General features: G+C 37.5%; 1 protein-coding gene across 1 annotated transcript in view; it reads right to left on the bottom strand.

The window, feature by feature from the left end:
- Positions 1-1,561: 1,561 nt before the first annotated feature.
- Positions 1,562-18,735, bottom strand: part of OXCT1 (3-oxoacid CoA-transferase 1) — an 86,129-nt gene continuing 68,955 nt past the window's right edge. The window contains exons 15-17 of the mRNA XM_058824533.1: positions 14,844-14,924; positions 12,708-12,809; positions 1,562-5,336 (exon numbers count right to left, since the gene is read on the bottom strand). Coding sequence (XP_058680516.1) covers positions 5,301-5,336; positions 12,708-12,809; positions 14,844-14,924 — 219 coding nt within the window. The 3' untranslated portion in view covers positions 1,562-5,300. The remainder of the gene's footprint in view (positions 5,337-12,707; positions 12,810-14,843; positions 14,925-18,735) is intronic.

Genomic DNA, 18,735 nt, shown 5'->3' with positions numbered 1-18,735 from the left:
GGACAGTTTTAAGTACATGGAAATAAAAGTTCTATTTTTAGACTCTGCTGCTCCCACAAATAAGTCATGTTCTGCTTGCTTCTGCAAGCCATTACACCAGTAAAATACAATCAGCAGAAAGTATCATGGGAGGCAGATGGAGAATCCAATCACCTTGAAGGCAAGGATTTCTCCCCTGCCCTTACTTCTTCCAAATGTGTACAAAAACATGTGAACCAGAGACAGCAAGTTTTCATAACACAAACACAACAGCTACTTTTATCTTTGCTGGAGCCTCAAAACCTGATGTTATGTAAATACCTTGAGAAAAGTAATTTCTTCCTCATCCTGTTGTTCTCTGAAATTCTTTTGTTTAAAGCTGCCAAACACACTGTGGAATGGGTATGTTAAGATCCCTAGTCTCCAGAAGCCGATGGCTATGTGCAAAAGGAGGGTTCTGCTCTCAGAAGAATACTGCTGTACAGCAAAGAAATTATGTCCTGGCCAAGTCCCCTCCCAATTCCTGGGATCCCCAGCCTCCTCACTGGTGGGGTGGCATAGGAGCTGAAAAGGCCTTGGCTCTGATCAAGCACTGCTCAGGATAAGGGAGACATCCCTGAGTTACCAACCCTGTGTTCAGCACAAATGCAAAACCCAGCCCCATACCAGCTACTGTGAACAAAACTAACTCTACCCAAACCCCAACCAGCACAATAGGCAAAATGGAAGACATACAAGGTACCACAAAGCTTCCCAGATACGCCTGTAACTTTCTCCTGTTGTCAGAGGAAAACATAACCTTCCACATTCGTGTGAGTGAATTTCAGAGCTGCAAGATTGCTGCATTATCTCTGGGGTTTTGCCACTTACCTTCTAGCCTCCTTCACAGGGATGCTGGATTTTGACTACGCATATAAATTACTGAAGAGTTTCATTTCAGAGAAAAACATCAGGGTTTTTTTTTTATGACTCAAAACATTTTTCTTCACATTTATCAACCTGCTTTCTGATGATACCGAAGAGAAAACGATTCTATGACACATTTATGCATGACCTTATGGCAGGTATGGAAGGATGACCCCACTACACACAGACAATTTCATCCCTTTGCAATCATCTACTTTATCATTCAGTAGGTGGTTAATGGAATTTGTCTTCATGTGTCATCTAGTACAATTTTCAGAGTGCAGCCACACGCTAACATCGATGATTAACATCTCAAATATGATCAGTTCTACAGCAGTTTTAATCAAAAGGTAAAAAATCTCTTCTCTAAGGACTACATATGCAGTCCATTATTTAACTTGATTGAAAAACAAGTCATTTTGAAAATGAATGTGATAATTATGTTTGAGATTGACCAAACAGAGACACCAGTGAGAAGAGAGAACATGCAGAATCCAGCTGTTAACTGATTTTTGAGCTTCATTATTTCTGTTTATCAAACCCATCCACATTCAGACAAGACCTTGAGGTTTTGCCATGGGCTGATGTGCAATATGCTGGTGTGAACACAAGCTAAACTTTTACTTCTCCCAAAAGCAGAACAGAACACCTCAAAAAATGGTAACAGACAAATTAATAAACAAAACCTGCAATTTTAAACCTTTATTATATCGATTGTTTTTGCACATAGGAAGGACTTTGATGTTTAGTTTGCAGAGTTTACAGCACAGCTATGTTTTCTGCATTTTTTTCCTTTTTTCATGGACAAAAAAATCAATAAAATATAAAGCGGAGTCCAATGTGATAACATAGTAGAATCATCATCTTCTTCAGGACAAAGAGTAACAACTGTCCTTGTTTGTGACGTGCTGTCAAGCAGGGAATGATTTCAGTCCAAATAAACCTCAATCCCTGCAATGCCAACTATTGCAACTACTGCTCAGAGTATACCTTACCTATGAACCACACTTGTGCCCACAGAGAGGGAAATACTTAGGAGAGCTTTAATTTTTATTTTGCTTAATAAATGAATTTTAAAAGTGGATTCAAAGCTTGTTGCAATTATCTTGTGCGAACTCATGACATTTTCATAACAATACCAATATTTTAATACAATCTTTTGTCCTCAAGATACAAAAATTCATGTGTGACATACATATCTTGTCTCCTGTTGCTACAGCATCATTGCTGTATATGGAGAGAGCCTGTTCTCCTTTTATCCCCAATTTTCAGCACCATGTGCTTTTGCTCTCTTGCATTAACACTGACACAAATAAGACACAGAACTCAAATGTACAGCACGTATGACAGTCTTCAAGTACTCTTCCACACGATCAAGTGTGATCCCCAAGTTGAAGAGAAACAAATAACCTTTTGCACAGACCTTAGCTTCTTATTCCTCACAACATCCCTGTGAGGTAGGAAGAAAAACATCCCCTTTTCCAGCAACAGGAGACAAGGCAGAGAACACAGCTGCTCATTCCACAAGGCAGTTAGTGGAGAACCAGAAAAGCTGGAAATCAGGAGTTCTTGGGTCCTAGTTCTTTGATTCAGAAACCAAGGTGCTAAACTCCCAGACATTAACAGGTCATTAGTCTTTTTATAGCCATGTATAAATGACAACAATAGCTTCTGTGCGTGTACCAGCAAAGGAAAATTCTATGGCAGAAGCAGTGTACACTTGATCCTGCCCTCAGACACTTCTCCTGCACTTCATAGATGTGTAAATGTTCACTGGAATTAACTAATCAGTCCTACAACTAATGTAGCATAGGTAATTGCAATAGAGCAACATTTTCATTTATATTTCTTTAAGACTCGCCCATCTATTTAAATGTTTGTGTTCTTTGGTCTTTTTGGTTTTGTGGGGTTATTTTCCTCTGGATAAGTTAACAGTTAGTGCCCTCCCCTGTACAATAGTTTTTTATAATTCTTGCTTACCCTAAAACCATCATCCATTTTGGGTACTCTATACAAGAGCTTTGAGTGAGGATGAACAAAACACCTTCAGGGACTACATCCATTCCCTCAGAGTAGCTCTTCAGAAGGCAAAGACAGGCACCTTTTGCTGTGCACACCACCACAAGGGTCAGAACTGTCACTGACCCTTCCCACATGGATTAGGGAAGAGGCCTGTGGGCTGCTCTATTCAAAAGTGAAACTGTTTACAGTGAGCTAAAATAGTCAGGTTTTATTATATACAGACTATACAGACTTTTAATCTTCAAAACCTCTGTGAGCAGAACTTGAGTCTACCTCCACAGAAGAAAAAATGGTCAAAATTAACTCGTGTGGAATGAGTGAGTAACACAGGCAATACATCTAAATAGCCTAAACAGAGAAAACGTGAAAATTAACATCCTGTGTTAAGATATCTTGGAGCACTATGATAAATGTAGTTTTAAGTCTTTGATGAAAATTACCTATCAACCAAATCACTTGTATACATTAGTCATGAAATTAGCACAGGTCTTTGTACAACACACTTCTTTCCCACAGGCCCAGCATCAGGTCTTGCCTATAGATTCAGGCTACTCAATGGCCTACTACCCACCAGCAGCCACAAATTCAAGTCACAGTTTAGTATCATGGGAATACTTTTGTACTGGCATAATGGTGTTTACAAAGGCATTTTGTTCATTTCTATCTGGGATGAAGCGTAGTTTGTTATGGTATTGACAAGAGATTATCAAAGAACTGTTTAGGGTAATTGCAACTATACAATATAATACCTCCAACTGAAGCAGTTTTACTGCTGTAAAACCCATGTATGGATCAAGACCAATTTTGTAGCTGTTTCCATGAAAGAGAAGCAATTCATATTTTAGAATGGAAAAATGCTGTACGAAGACTAGTACAAGAGCTAAATACTGCTCAATTTAGCTTGCCCAAGAAATGTGTTACATTCCTTCCATTACACACATTGACTATGATGAATCCCTTATTCACTTAGTATTAGAATGCTTTTCTATGTCACGTGCTAAACATGCTTATTACATGCATGATAGGCATTATATAAACTTCTTGTGTATCTACATTTTGTTTTTCAGTCACTCAATATGCTGCACTCCTGATGTCACACATTATGTCAGGAATTATTTTAACTGAAGTGTTTTACATGTTCCTATTTATATAAATGACAGAAATGACAGAAACCATTATATTGGAGAGAACATTGTATTTTAGTAAATGTTGATTTCCAGTCAATTCATGCTCTGTGTAACAAAGACATATTGTACTGATTTGGTATGTGAGATCCAAAGCTGTCATATCATCTGTTTGCAAAAGTAACAAAATATAAAAATGATTTTGTAATTAACAGGGAAAATAAGGCCTTCATCAAAATGACTCTGAGATAATGTCTTTTCATTTTGATTGTCTCAAGATATGATGAAATCGGGTTCCAAACTCTTTAGATTTTTCTGGTGCCTTGAGTGACAAGTGGTGCATATTGCTTTTACCCTTAACCATCTGTATTCCCTTCAGAAGACTCATCGAAGTGTCCAAACCTTCTCTTCCCCTGTTTCTCTATGAGGCACTGGGAAGACAGACCTGACTGCAGAAACTATATTCAGTTGCCTTTGACTGGGAGGTGAGGAGAAGCATTATATCTGGAGAACAAGAGCAGTTCATGTGGGATAATTGTGCAGCTACCAGTTGCCTGCATGAGGACACTTTTTCATCTTCCTCCTTGATACTAGCCCCATTCTAGTTTGTATGACTGAAATATGAAGGGTCACAGTTGGACTTGGGGAGGTGTAGACCTCTCAGTACCAACAGACACACACTGTGGAAACAGCAGATATGTTTAGGTCCCAATTATTTCCACTGGTTTAAACAATTTTGTTACAGACTGATGAAAAGGTTCAGGAAAAGGAATGTCCATACTCCCAATATCTCTCTACAGATACATATATTTGTTATAGACCACTCCAGAAAAGAAAGACCCACACCTTTAGAGGAGAATGGACGTGGTAAGTGCTATAGTTCCAGAGCAACAGATATCATCAAAGGAAGAGGCAATCATAAGTTTTGCATGTTTTTTTTTCTAATTCTGTGTAAAAACACCCTAGCATTTGGCAGAGAGACTACAAGGTTTTTTTTTTTTCTTTTTTACAGCAATCATTAACATTTCACTATAATATGATTCAAAACTTAGAGAATATATTCACCATTCCATTAAAGCTGGTAATGTTATGAAAGCAGAATACAATTAAACATATAGTCAAGCCTGAGTTTAACTATCTGGAAACTACTTAGAGAGCCCTTAAAAAAAAAGAAAAAGAAAAAAAAAAGTAACATTGCAAGACGGTCATCGATTTATTCCATTTGGAAACAAGCCTTCTTGCGAATTTCGCCCAGTCTGTAATTCGCAGTTAAATCTGCCTCATTGGTATTAGTTTTGGTGAAACCTAGCAAAAAGAACGGGAAAAAAACCAACAAAAGTTGTCATACAGGTAAAATCTAGCAGTACAACCCACCATTCACTTCCACCTGTATCTACTATTACCATTGAAGACTCAAGGCACTGTACTTATTTAACCTGCCATATTTGCAGTATATTAGATAAACACCACCACAACTAAATTTTCTGATGCAAGAATACAAGATATGTGTGGTGCCAGTACCCAGACTCTCCGCTTCATTTATTTTGAGATAGGTTATTGTGTAAGAATGCAAGCATATTAAACTTGGGCAGATGAACCTGTACTTGCCCCCTGCAGAGTCTTCTGTGCAATAATGTCCATCTTTTGGAAGATGCATATGAGCAGGGGATACGCAATGAAAGGTACACATACACAATAAACACTCTGTAAATATTGTATATGGATACATTTGATGGGATTGTTTGATGATGATATAATACAATATCAAATTTATATTTCCTATTTTTAAATGTCATTCTTCCATTCACATTCAATTTTATTTGCTCGATGATTATATAGTTAATTAATTCCAATTTTGCTTTTTTAAAAAAAAAACTTTCATTTTCCCATTCACAATAATTTTTGTGTAGGGACACATTTATGTACTCCATTATTTTAATTCACTTGCTCACAAAACTCAATTAGAGATATTCTAAGATGTACCGCAGGCCAAAAATAAAACACAGTAAGCCTAAACAGGAAGGTAGATGAGGAAAGAAGGTGTAAATAGTAACAATACTTTCTATAGCAGCAGTGGTTAACATTTGCTTGAACTTTCACTCAGGTCTACACAAAACATCTGAGGAATAGGTCTCCACAGAAGGTCCAAGCCCCTTTAATTATCTCCTATTCCCAGCCTGATGCCCTAGGATGAAGATCAGAAATAACTCATGTGATCTTACTTTTTCAGGATGAAAAACAGTTCCGTGGATAATCTGGCCCCTAGTTGATAAATGTGCCCCATGGAAGCATCACCTACAGCATCCTCCTGCCTCCTTAACCCATCTTTTTCAGCTAAAAGTACTCAAGAAACTAACTCATGAAAGAATAATATATAAGTGCCTTTTCAAGCATTAATGCCTCTTTCTTTTAGAGGTACAGGGATGTATTTTCTGTACCACTTAGATTTCTACGTGATCTTTCCTCCAGCCACCGTGTATCATCATTTATAACCTTATGAGACTAGCCACTGAGGAAAACTTAAGTTCATGAAGAATGTGTTTACTGTATCAAATGCTAATGAAATGTTTTCAGTGGATAGCAACAATTCATTTTTTTTTTCAAAGTTGTGTGTGAACTAGGATAATAAATAGATGTAATATGTACAATGCATCAGCATTCCTGTATTAGTTCCAGAAATGCTTCAACATTTCAGAGTCCAAGTAACTATATGCCCCGCTTTATTTGGGCCTACTTGTGCCACAGACAGGGACAGCTCCATTCAAGTAGAGCTAAACACTGGAGGATGAAGATAGAAGCATTAAAATCTGTATTCTGCAAACAACAGCAAAGGCAATTACTGTAGAGATTTCTATTTTTTCTGATGTTGTTGATTTCAGTACCATCAAAACATCAAGTGTTTTACATTTGATGAGCATATTCCATTAAATGTGGTGTTGTGGTGTCTGCACATCTGACGCTAACAGCTGTCATTTGTGCGCACCACTATCCACTTCAGACGGGTCTGATGTGCCATAATGTCTGCTCAGGATAAGGAAGGTGGCGAGAGCCCAGCACCACTCACAACTGGACCCAAACACAACTTTTGCTCTAACTAAAATCTGATTAAATAAGCAGAAAAATGCCGATGAAACAAAACAGATGGTTTGTGCTTGGAAAACAAGCAATCAAGTCTGAAATGTAGAAAGCATTTCAGGACTCCCTGAGTCCACCAGAGACGTCAATCCAGTATCACTGTGTGCTAGGAAGACAGCATTTAGTAAGGGCTGAAAGGGCTTAATGCAGACCATATTCACAGTGCATAGCTTCAGAATTGCTACTTTCTATGGTACCTCCTAAGCAACACAGTCTTAATATTCTTTCACTTAGAGGAAGAACACCTGATCTTGGAAGTTTCAAATGCTTTGCTAATGTTGGACAGGTAGGTGTTCCAGGAGGAGTCTGCCTGTGCAGTCCAGTACGTGGCCCCTCAACTGGTAAGAAGACACACAGGCTCTGGGGCTTGTTGCAGTCCAAGCCTGTTAAATCTCTGATTTCCAATCCCAAAGTACCCTTTTCAGCTACACAAACAGCCCTATGCTTATTTCATTGAATTTCCATGAAGCAAGCACTCCTTCAGGTTCTGATTCTGAATAAGGCTGAATTCTGTTAAGTTCCAAGTTAGTGTTCAAAAATTTAAAATGAGCCCTTAAAAAAAAAAAGGCAAAAAAAAAGAAGTCCCTATTTGTTAAATTAATAAAAGTTGCTTATCTCTTATTAACACCTATTTTTCATTTCAGAAAAATGCAAACCACAATTCTAACATCAAATATATATGTGTATATATATGATACAAAAATATCTCTTAATGGTTTTCACAGCAGTGGTGATTGATCAGGAAAAAAACCCCCACAGCTTCCATGTAATAATCAACTCAATCTTGCAATAGCCTCAAAAAAAAATGTTACTCAAAGGAAAATGTACTTCCACAATATAAAATCTATATCCTGTATCATTTTTAACTCAGTGGTTGAACTTGGACAGACAATTCCTTTTTAAACATACGCTAGACGTGGCAGATGCTTTTTCTATACACCACGTTAGCTTTGAATATTTTGAAAAAACAAGCTTCAAGATTAAGGGAAAAAAAAAAAGTTGTGATGGGGATTTGTGATTTATCCTGATTATTTTTATAATTAAATACATCTGCAAAAGTATGTTCTGTCATGGTTTCATCAATGCTAAAAGGTAGTACAAGCCCAAATAGATTGCCTGCCAAGGTGGTCTATATGCTAGGCTACAGCAGATCTTATTTAAGCATGCAAGATAAGCCAACATTTTGTCTTCGCAGCACAGTAAATTTGAGAGCGAATTGTTTATTTTTTACATGATGCCAGTCTATAATGAAGATTGTTGACTCTAAATCATGTTTCCTTTGACATTTTGTTTTGCAAATGTTCTTTAGGAGATATTTTTCCAAGTAAGCAAGCAGGCTGTGAAATGGAACTGTGTAGTCAAATGTGTCTTGAATATGGCCATATAGACTATGAATTTCTCCTCTCCAAACAGGAGTAGTCTACATGGGCTAAGACAGTTACATATAAAGATAGACCCATCTCTTAAAATCTCATTTCTAGTGAACTCAGAGAGACATTTGTTTTAGTTCAGATCATACATGGCATCTACTGAAAAAAAAGCTACTAGAAAAAGGGGTCAGTTCCTCATTTTCCCCTGATTAGCTCTGTTTCAAACTAGTAAAATATATGATCCTGCTTTTACTGTGGCAATACAGTATCACTAAAGCTCCTGTTACCGATATAAATAAACCCAAGATGTCTCATTCAGTGAACATAAATAATCACAAGCACAACCATTACTCTTGCAAGAAAGCCTGAGGCAGAGTTTTGAAATGTGAAAAAAAAAGGACCAAGGAGGCTGCATTCTGAGTAACTGCCAAACACTATCCTCAAATTCCTATTTTCTGAAATTCAAAACTAAGCAAAGAACCTGTAGCTGTTTGCTATATATGTAATTTAGGCCATCAAGGGTCCAGTATTACACAACAGCAACCCAGTCTTGCTGTCAAAGATTTCCAGAGAAGATTTGGTAAGGATTTCAATGACAGCAGGACTGGGACACTGTGACCTGGAAAGGTTCTTTACAGGATGGGGGGGCGGGAGGGAAAGGAAAGAAAGGGCTAGTGCACTTCCATGCCACAGGTTAATAAACAAATAATTGAGGTTCATGTCATGCGTTCAATCTGCAGTGCTGTAGGGACTGTGGGCACTTTTGTAAGGAGCCATAAGTAAATCACACCAACACCTGCACGTGCTCTGGCAGAGGTACACGCTTTGCAAACAAGCATTGCTTTGCAAGCATTTATGCAAGCTACTGCTTTCAAGGTAAGTACATGTAAATGTATAAACCAAGAAGCATCTACATTTTTCATGCCCACAGCTCGTGATTTCATGCATGACTGCAGCAGCCGAACAAAGCAGACTGTGCTGGAGTTTGCCTTCTGGAGAACCAGGAAATGATGCCTGTGAATTGTCCCTTCCTGACCTTAGAGAGACATCCCAGGGAGCCAGACAGTGAATTGTTCCAATACCTCTCATCAACTCCTAACTTCAGGCTACACTAAAGAGTTTAAGTTTTTATCACTTGTTTGAAACATTTCCAGGAAAGCACCAAAGAACGGTGGGTGGTGTTAATCTTTTCTTTCGACCTAATTGCCTTGCCCTGTCATACCTGCTGCAAAGCTTAATCTCATGGCCTAACAGTTTAATCTTATCACTTCTTTCTCTGAATTTTTTGCTTGCTTCTGCTTTCACTGCCTTGAGCACAGGCAGCTAGCTTTCACTTTGGGAAACACCACTTAATTGAATCTCTGGGTCATCTCAACCAAAAAAAAACCAGGTCTTTTCAAACAAGCAGGTTTGGAACAAGTAAGGAGTGTTTCCAGTGACTTCTGCAAACAGAAGTCCTTTGCCGTAGTTCACATCTGTTTAAATGCTTACTAAAACTTCCACTTTCAAATTCATCATGAAGTTACCCCCCAAATTAAATCCAAAAGAACAAAGCAAAGTGACTGACTGTGATAGATAAAAAACATATAAAGATCATTTTTAATATTTTACTTCTGGATGCTAGCAGCTTGACAGATCAGGCCAAGAAAAAGTAGTCCTGGCATTATCAAAGTTTTTAAAAATTGATAATTTTCTACTAGAGCAAAGTCAGAAGCTGATTGAATCATTTCATTTCCACACAGAACTGCTGTATATGTGTCCTGGGGTGACATTATGATGCTTGTATCCCCATCCATATGTTCTGTACCTTTAAGACTGTCTCTGAAGAGTGAAAGTTTTGTTTGGGATTCTCTTATCAGGGACACAGAGACGGGCAGTACATAGGGCTGTTTTGGCTTTTTTTGCTTTTGGCTTTCTGCTTTGCTCGCTCTCTCTCTGCTCTCACTTCTGCTTGCTTCTGCTTCTGCTTATTAGCTAGTTCTAGCTAAACAGTCCAAATACCTTCCTGGACTGTTTCTCCTCTCCTTCAACCATCTTGAACCTGCTCTGGACTGGGACCTGGAAACACCGAGGATTTGCACCTTGTGGCTGCAGCAGCTGCCCCAGCGCCGGAGGAACTGAGAACAGAGCGACCACCTCCGAGAGAGACCTTCTCATTTTGTCACCTTTTTCAGAGCGGTGTCACCCGGTATTGCTCATGTTGTGTGCTGGAAAGTGCTGTGCCTGTCAAATAAACAGGTTCTTTTCACTTATCTCCGAGGAATTCTTCCCAAACCAGTTGGGGGGCGGGGCCATGTGGGTTTGTTTTCTGGAGGGGCCCTCCTTTGGAGATTCTCTACCAAATTTGCCCTAAACCAGGACAAAATATTGATGCCCATCCTGGTGGCTCAAGAGAGTGGAAAAACCCTGTTTTGACTGCATTTTGGTTGCTATTATTCTGTGTTTGTTTAAAGCAGCTAATAGCCATGTTTTTTGAATTCATGTCTATTGGGGTGAAGGTTTGCATGCATTTCTGGTCCCTAGGGTTTTTTGAGATTTTAATACCTCTATGGTCCCTAGGTTTACTTTTTATCTAGAAATAGCTTTGGTGTTGTCCCTAATACGTAGTTTTTATATCAGAGGGACAGTGACCAGAATAGCTATCCTGCTGGGCTTGGTGGCAATGATTTGTAAAAAGTTTATAAACATGCTGGGGTCTGCTCCAGGTATGAATGTTTCATGGCTATGGTTATGCATCCAGTTTGTTAGAGGAGGAGCAGCAGGGAATGAGGTTTTTCAGCCTCTGCTTTCCTTCTTCTCCTATGAATCGTTTGCATCACTAGTGAAGGATGTTCAGTTTCCCCTCAAAGTTAAAGAAACCATCTTTCTGGTATTCAATCTGGTAACCTTCCTCTATACAGCCAGGTTGCTTCCACTTTAAATTAAGAAATAATAATGACTTCCCTAAAATATGACATGGAAAGCTAGGAACCTAGCATCATTATGTTCAACAAAGTGATTCTGTAGCACTATAGCAACTCTGCAGTTGCTGGCTACAAGTCTTTAATCCAGCATCTTTTTCTCAGATAATTAAAGGTATTTTCAGCAGCTAACAGACCTTTATTTAAAATACCTAAGGAGAAACACACACAATCATATTTAGTTATCAGAAATACTCTCTTATGAACAAAGGAAATAAATGAAATTTCACAGGTTCATTGCTCAGGAAGTTTCCTTACTACCAAGAATATGCTCAAAATCTTAATAAAAAACCCTCGCACATACTAAATGCTCTGCAGTCTATCAATTAGGTGCCATAGCCATACAATGAAACTCTGCAAAAAGGAGTATTTTGCTTCATTACTAAATATTCCTGAACTGTTTTTACAGCACAATTTTTACACTGTCATACTTGCTGCCCCTGCCAAAGGAGGGTTGAATTTCCCCAAAAGACTTCACAACACAGAAAAAAAGATGCTGTATTTTGAAAATTTGAAATGCTGATGTAGGGACAGGCCAAGAAGAAACTATATTATCAACCACACATGCATTCAGTTACACTCTAGAGTGCTACAGCTTTCCATGAATTATGCAGTTTTGTGTTTTCATTACGAAAAACTTAAGAATGAATGTGAATGTCAAAAGGCAGGGGTTTTCTGGATTAATGCAGAGCATAAGTTCAATTTATACAAGGCAGTCTTAGAGCAGTTCATTGATTGCCACTACTAAAACAGAGGGGAAAACTGTAGTCACTCCTGTCAAGAACACTCACAACTCCACCTAAAGATAGCATGGAAAGTCAGCTACAGAGAGTTAGGTAAACTAGCTTATACAGTGAAAAAATAAATATTTATCCATCTTTTAGAGATGAATCAATTCCCATCTTCAAAGCATAGAAATTTCCTTTCCACTTGTCTTTTTACTCTAATTTAAACTTTATATAATTTTTTAAACTTTACTCTAATTTAACTTTATTTCTCCATCTCTCCTGGTTTTCTTAGCTTCTGATGCTTCCGACATCATCACACTATATTAGCTCCAAATTATCTTTCATTGTAAATCCCACACGTAATCTATTCAGTCCTCACGTATAAAGAAGAAACTTACTTCAACTACAAGCCTTCATGTGATAAGTATTTGTGGAGAATATTTGTTCTGACTCCAAACTGTTCCGGTTTGTAAAATTACTTACTGCGAAGTCACAGCCAGTGCTTTTCTTGATATCATCTACAGTCAGTCCTTCCCAGATTTCAATGAGGGTCAATCCCTTCTTCTTGTCCACATCAAACACTGCCTATTAAGTTTAAAAAGCACATAATTTTATTATCATTATTATTATTATTAAAAGAGAAAATGAGGATGTAAATGGAGTAACACTGAACTAAATGGTGTGCTGAAGTAGACAGCATTCCTTCAGTAACATAAGATGTTACTTTTCACTTTCATAACTGACTAATACAGGTTTCTGCTACATTTATTTGTACGGAGAAAGAGAATCTAGAATGTGTTAGAATATCTAGAATCTAGTATGTATTCTAGATATTCTAGAAAAAGTGGGGGGAAAGTGCAACTGTACATCACTGCAGGAAATGTGGACCATGTCTGCTGCTCCAATCTGAGAATGGGAGGTTCAAAGGAAAGGGCTGAGATGTTCTTTGCTCTAAAAATATGTCCACCAAGACACCACAAAAGAAACAGGGAAGAGAATGTTTTCCCAGTGTTTTATTTAATTTCATGGCCAGTAGAGAGATCATCTTTGGCTGACTATAAGTTTCTCCAACAGCTACTGCATACCCAATGCAAATGCTAGAATTTTTAGAAGCTAGCAATGAAAGAAAAGATGCCCTGCAGTATTTTTAAAAGAAAGTCTGAGAGGAAGAAGCTGAAGGAGCAAAGGCTGTTCTGTCTGATGTCTTCATAAGATATGCACTCCACCTCTGAGAGTTCCAAGTGCATCAAATAAAAATACCTGTAAAACAATGTGCACTTTAATAGTGCCTACCAGAGGGACATGCACAGGTTGCAATCAAGTTGCCAGGGAAACCATAAGGTCTAAAGTAATTTTCCTTAAAAATAAAAGTTTAGTAGCAAATGACCAGCAAAGCTTCAACTTGAAATTAAAGTGAAGTCATACGCTTGTCACAGAAGTGTCCTGAAGCCTAATGGTCCTTTGGGCACATGAAACTGCTTTTCATGGGAGTGGAAAAAGACAGGTTCTTTAAGTCCTAAAAGAAATGCAGGGCATAAGGAACACTCCAGGATGCTAGTGCGGAAACGGAATTTGCAACACTATCCAAATGTTGTTGCACATTTATATTATTTCCTAATAAAGCCACAAGATCTAGCAATTGATAAATATTAGAGACATTTCTACTTGTTTATTTTCTATTAGTCCTTTCCCTCTCATTTTCTTTGTACCTTACATTTGTACGTGGCCAGTTGGTAGAAGAGTAATTGAAAAAAAAGAAAACTTCCGTATTTTAATAAATTTTCCTTTACTTCGTGAGGAAAAATCCTTTAGATGTAGCAATATCCCACCATGAGAAAGCAAATTCTTCATCAGCACCTTAGATGCTTTGTAGTTGACATGACAGATGGCTCACAGAGGGACTACTCTAAGTCCTTAAAAATGTAAACACCAAAAATAAAAGGAGTATGATTACAGCTAAAACCTTAAGCACTTATCCTTTGCTGAAAAGATCCACTAATGTACTTTGAGCAGCAGCAGTATGAGATGCTCATATGTACTTCCACTTATACTTTCCAGAATAAATTGCTTCACAAATGGAATCAAGTGTAGGACAAAAGAACTAAAGCTCTGCTACAGCCACAGGTTTCTCTCAAACAGTATGCAGTATATATGAAAGAAGCTGCAAATTGTCCAACCTATGTGTGCTCCGCTGGAAAAAAAAAAACAACAAACAAAACAAAAGGACAAAATCAAACTAAACAAAAAACCTAACAAAAGCAAACAACAATGCACCTTTGCCTCCCAAGCTGTGATTACAGCTGTATTAGAAAACTGGCATGTCACAGCAAATTTTCAGAAATACTTTAGGGGAAAACAAGGAGATGAACACTTTTCATGCCTGTCACATGTGGCATCTTTGTTCTGAAGGCATCTTAGGGTACAGTTCAGTATGCCACATGTCAAAACTTTAAAAGGAAAAATATGAGCCCCAAGACCTCTGTATCAGAACCCCAAGGCCATCTTTTCACTTAGGTGGCAACAGATATGGAACATATTCTTCAGTTTTGCTAAGCTTTGCTATTGTTACTAGGGATAGAGGAGGAAATTTTAAACAAGGAGTCAAGAAAAGTACTTTACCTTTTCTGTAATGATGCGGTCAACACATTGCTTCCCAGTAAGTGGTAAACTGCATTTTTCCAGGATTTTATGGACATTTCCCTGTGTTTAACAATACACATATACCAGTTTTTTAAAAACTCAAATATGTTCATGAAAATCACAGCTGTCACCATTCAGTGCTATTTAAATACTCAATGTGCTCAGAACACTCTTCAAATTCACTTCAATGGCTGACTAGTAAGAATCTTACTGTACCACTGAGAGGACTCCTGAGTTTAGAAGTCCTGCACACTGCTGCTTAATAATCTGCCCTTGCTGCTAAAATGAGATATATGGAACAAGAGATATATGGAACCTCATTGATGTGAGGACAAAAATTGGGGAACAACACTATGGGCAACATATTTCCCTGTCTTATCCTTTATCACAAATAGTATGTGCAGGATCAGCCACACACAGAGGAACTTCAGATCCCCAGAGTTCAAGTGAAGAGTCATGCTGTCAAAACAGTAAATCCAGTTTACTTATCCATATTGTCTCTGGGAAAGTCCTTGGGTTTTTTTCCATTCTTCTTCTTCATAAAAAAAAAAAAAAAAAATTTAAAAAATGTCTCTTGATCATACTAAGTTAATGTAGGCTGCAAGAGCCATGAATGGATACAAGGTAGATGGATCATTACTTTTCTGGTCAGTATCTGTAAGTGCTTTTCAGAAGTAGTAGCATTAAGTGCACACTTCTCTTATTACCCCATGCTTTTATCTTTTTGTCTAATTATCAATTTTCAGTTACGCATTTCAAAAGTCTCAGAGAATAACATGTCTCATTTAACCATTTAGAATCATCATTTTACCTTAAGGCTTAATCAGGGGCCATCTCATAGCCAGTCTGACTCCTGGGTGATAACACAATGAGCAATCCATGTGCTTTTGAATTTATCTTTCTCTGTGAGGAACTGTTTCTTCATTCCAGTTACTTTCAATTGATCTACTTTTATATCCTGTCCATCTTGGGAATGTCCTTGTGGAATGTGCCTAAGAGCCAAGATGAATCTGTGCTATTTGTAATATCTTCATCAATATATCAGATACACTTTTCAGCCATGTGAAATGAAGTGTCTCTTTGTGGTACCTAACTGAGACTGAAAGGCATGGACTTATGGAGGTGACAGCCTGAATGGCTCCTGTGGCCCCGAGAACTGATACATTTGAGCTTCTTAACACTTGAGCTGAACATTGTTGTATCACCAGCTAGCCTTAAAGATGAAATGCATTTCCTGATCTTTTCAAAGGTTAGACTCAATGATCTTGTAGACCTTTTTCAACCTAAATGATTCTGTGACTTTTGGAATACATCCATCAGGGCACTGTAAGAAGAGCTAATTAAATGGACCTGCATGATTTTTACCATCTGAATTTATTCAGATTTATTCAGGATTTGTTCAGATAAAGGAAAAGACTATTGTGTAGATACATAAAACCTTAGGTGTTCCAGTCTGCTTTAAATAAAAAAATTCTGTTGTTGAAGAACAAAAATGTCCTTAGTCTTCCACAACACGTTAAAATCAGAACTTTTCACAGAAAGGAATTTTCAATTCAGTGTTCTACATTTCAGTCATGCCCAAATCAAGTGCTTAAAACCAGTCTCCAATCTGTTTTTCTGAACAGTGTAGGCAACTCATTTCACAACATGGAACAATTACCAGCCCCTACATTACTGTGTTTTGCAAAACATGTCAATGATGGTATGGGGGTAAGGACTTGACTTCTAATTCTCTCAGGTAGCATTTAGCAAATTAGACATAAATGCATAGGGACTGTTTTGGCATTAACTAACAAGATTATATTATATTATTCTTTTCTTCATGGCTATGAAAGAAGATGTAATTTAGAAAAAAATGCATTAAGAAAAACTAATGAATTTGACAAAAGGCCCATTTGCCAAGTGTCTCTCAGTGGCCTAAGCATATAGAGCAAAAATTGAAATATCCTTCTGCAAATATGCCCTCTTGGTTCCTGATAATGCTGTAATGCACAGATTTTCTGAGGCAGAGACTATTTCCAGACAGCGGTATTTAATTGCCATTGATGAACTCAACCTCATAAAATAGTTTAATCCTTTCTATATAGACTTAATTCCTTGAGATTTTTGCATCATTCTGCTATCATCCACAACTTTATTAGCTGGCTGTGGAAAGTGTTTCTTCTTGTTTAAACTAATTTCAGTCAGTTATCCCTACATTGTTTATGAGGCAGTGGCAATTCTGCATCCACCTACTCCATTCCTTCATCATTTTGTGTACTTGTCTGTTACCCTTCCTCAACAGCAGTTCTTAAGCTGATGATTCTTCCACAATGCTTACTTCATGTTGTCTCATCTATCTTCTGTACATTTTGGTTTTCATCACATGTAATTTAAAATGTAATTAACTTGGGACTGAGCATATTTGTTTTTATTTGTAACATACTTCATATCAGAGTTTTAAAAGAGCAAAATTCCTTGAGTATTTATTAGAGTGGTTAAACAGTTACTAGTTCCACCATCATAATTTAATGTAAATTATATTCTGCCTGTGCTGCCAGGACTCAGCCTATTTCTATGTTTAAAAACTGCAACAGGTCTACTGAAAGGAAAAGAGCTATTAAACTCTTTAAAAACTTACTTTAATGTTTAACAAGTCATCACTACTATCTAAAGAAAACAAACAACTAAACTTAGAAAGGATTAGAAGGTCCTTGACAAGATAATAAATCACACAAAACTGGCACAAGAACTACCTCTTGCAGCACCTCTTGCACATGTCCAGTGAAGGCACTGCCCATAACCCATATCTTCCACCATATTTCCATTCATCAAATCTTGACTGCTGTTGATTTACAGGAAATTTTAATGTCTGATGGTAGAGTTCTTATTTATTTGGAGAAAAAAATTACAGAAATGTCCCTTTACTAAAGAGCTAGCAGACACAAGAGACTGTCTCAGTACTTGCAAACTGTTCTTTCACTCAGTAGCACACTGGGTTTTGAGCAGGATGAAGGATTGCTCCGCTGATGCAGACATTCACATGTAGTAAGTCTGATAAAATATTGGGTGTAAAGAATTGAAAAGCCATGTGTAGAAAATCAGCTCTGGAAGATGGAGTCACCCCCAACAAAAGGTTTCTGACTTTCAGAACTGGCTTCATGGGTGCTATATTTATTTGACTATAAAAAAAAAAAGGGGGGAAAAAAAGGAAGAACACCTGAAAACTAACAGCAGTTTTGATCTCTAAACACTAGATTTCTATAGGACACAATCCTCACACTTGAGTAAGCAAGAAGCATCACTATAAAGACCCCAGAAAGAGGCTAGGTAACAGGAAAAAGTGCCATTTTAAAATAAGAATAAAATAAAAATATTGCATGTCGTTAATTTGGCAGTGCCTTTGCACAAAGGCGAAGAAATGATTTATGAAAATCTGTAACTGCAGAAGTGCACACCAGGCACACCATGCACAAAAGTGGACAAAGTAGGTATACATACACCAAAATAAATAATTCTATGCCTGACCTGCTCATAACAGTGAACCTATCTCTGTTTTCCTTCTTTTCCTGTTTCAGTACTCCTACAGACAAAACAAAAACAACCCAGCAAATAATTTCTAAACACTGTTTTGGAAAAATATTTTAGCAATAGTACTTTTAGGAGAAAAACGGGTTTGATTATACCGAGTGTGGATTCTAAGCCTTAACTAAATTCCACAGTAAGTAGACATTTAGCATAAATATTTATTCAGATCACATGAATACCTAAAGTGTGTGTCTGAGCAAATGGATAACTCTCTATGTCACTACAGTTTTTGGGAGGCTGTGTGATAGTGATCCAAGCCATGAAGATGAATTCATTTAATATTTTCATTTACTCATATATGCAT

Source organism: Ammospiza caudacuta, chromosome Z (genome assembly GCF_027887145.1).
Source record: "Ammospiza caudacuta isolate bAmmCau1 chromosome Z, bAmmCau1.pri, whole genome shotgun sequence".
Classification (NCBI taxonomy): Eukaryota; Metazoa; Chordata; class Aves; order Passeriformes; family Passerellidae; genus Ammospiza; species Ammospiza caudacuta.
Note: the sequence above shows the minus strand (reverse complement) of the source record. Positions and strands in the feature narration are given on the sequence as shown.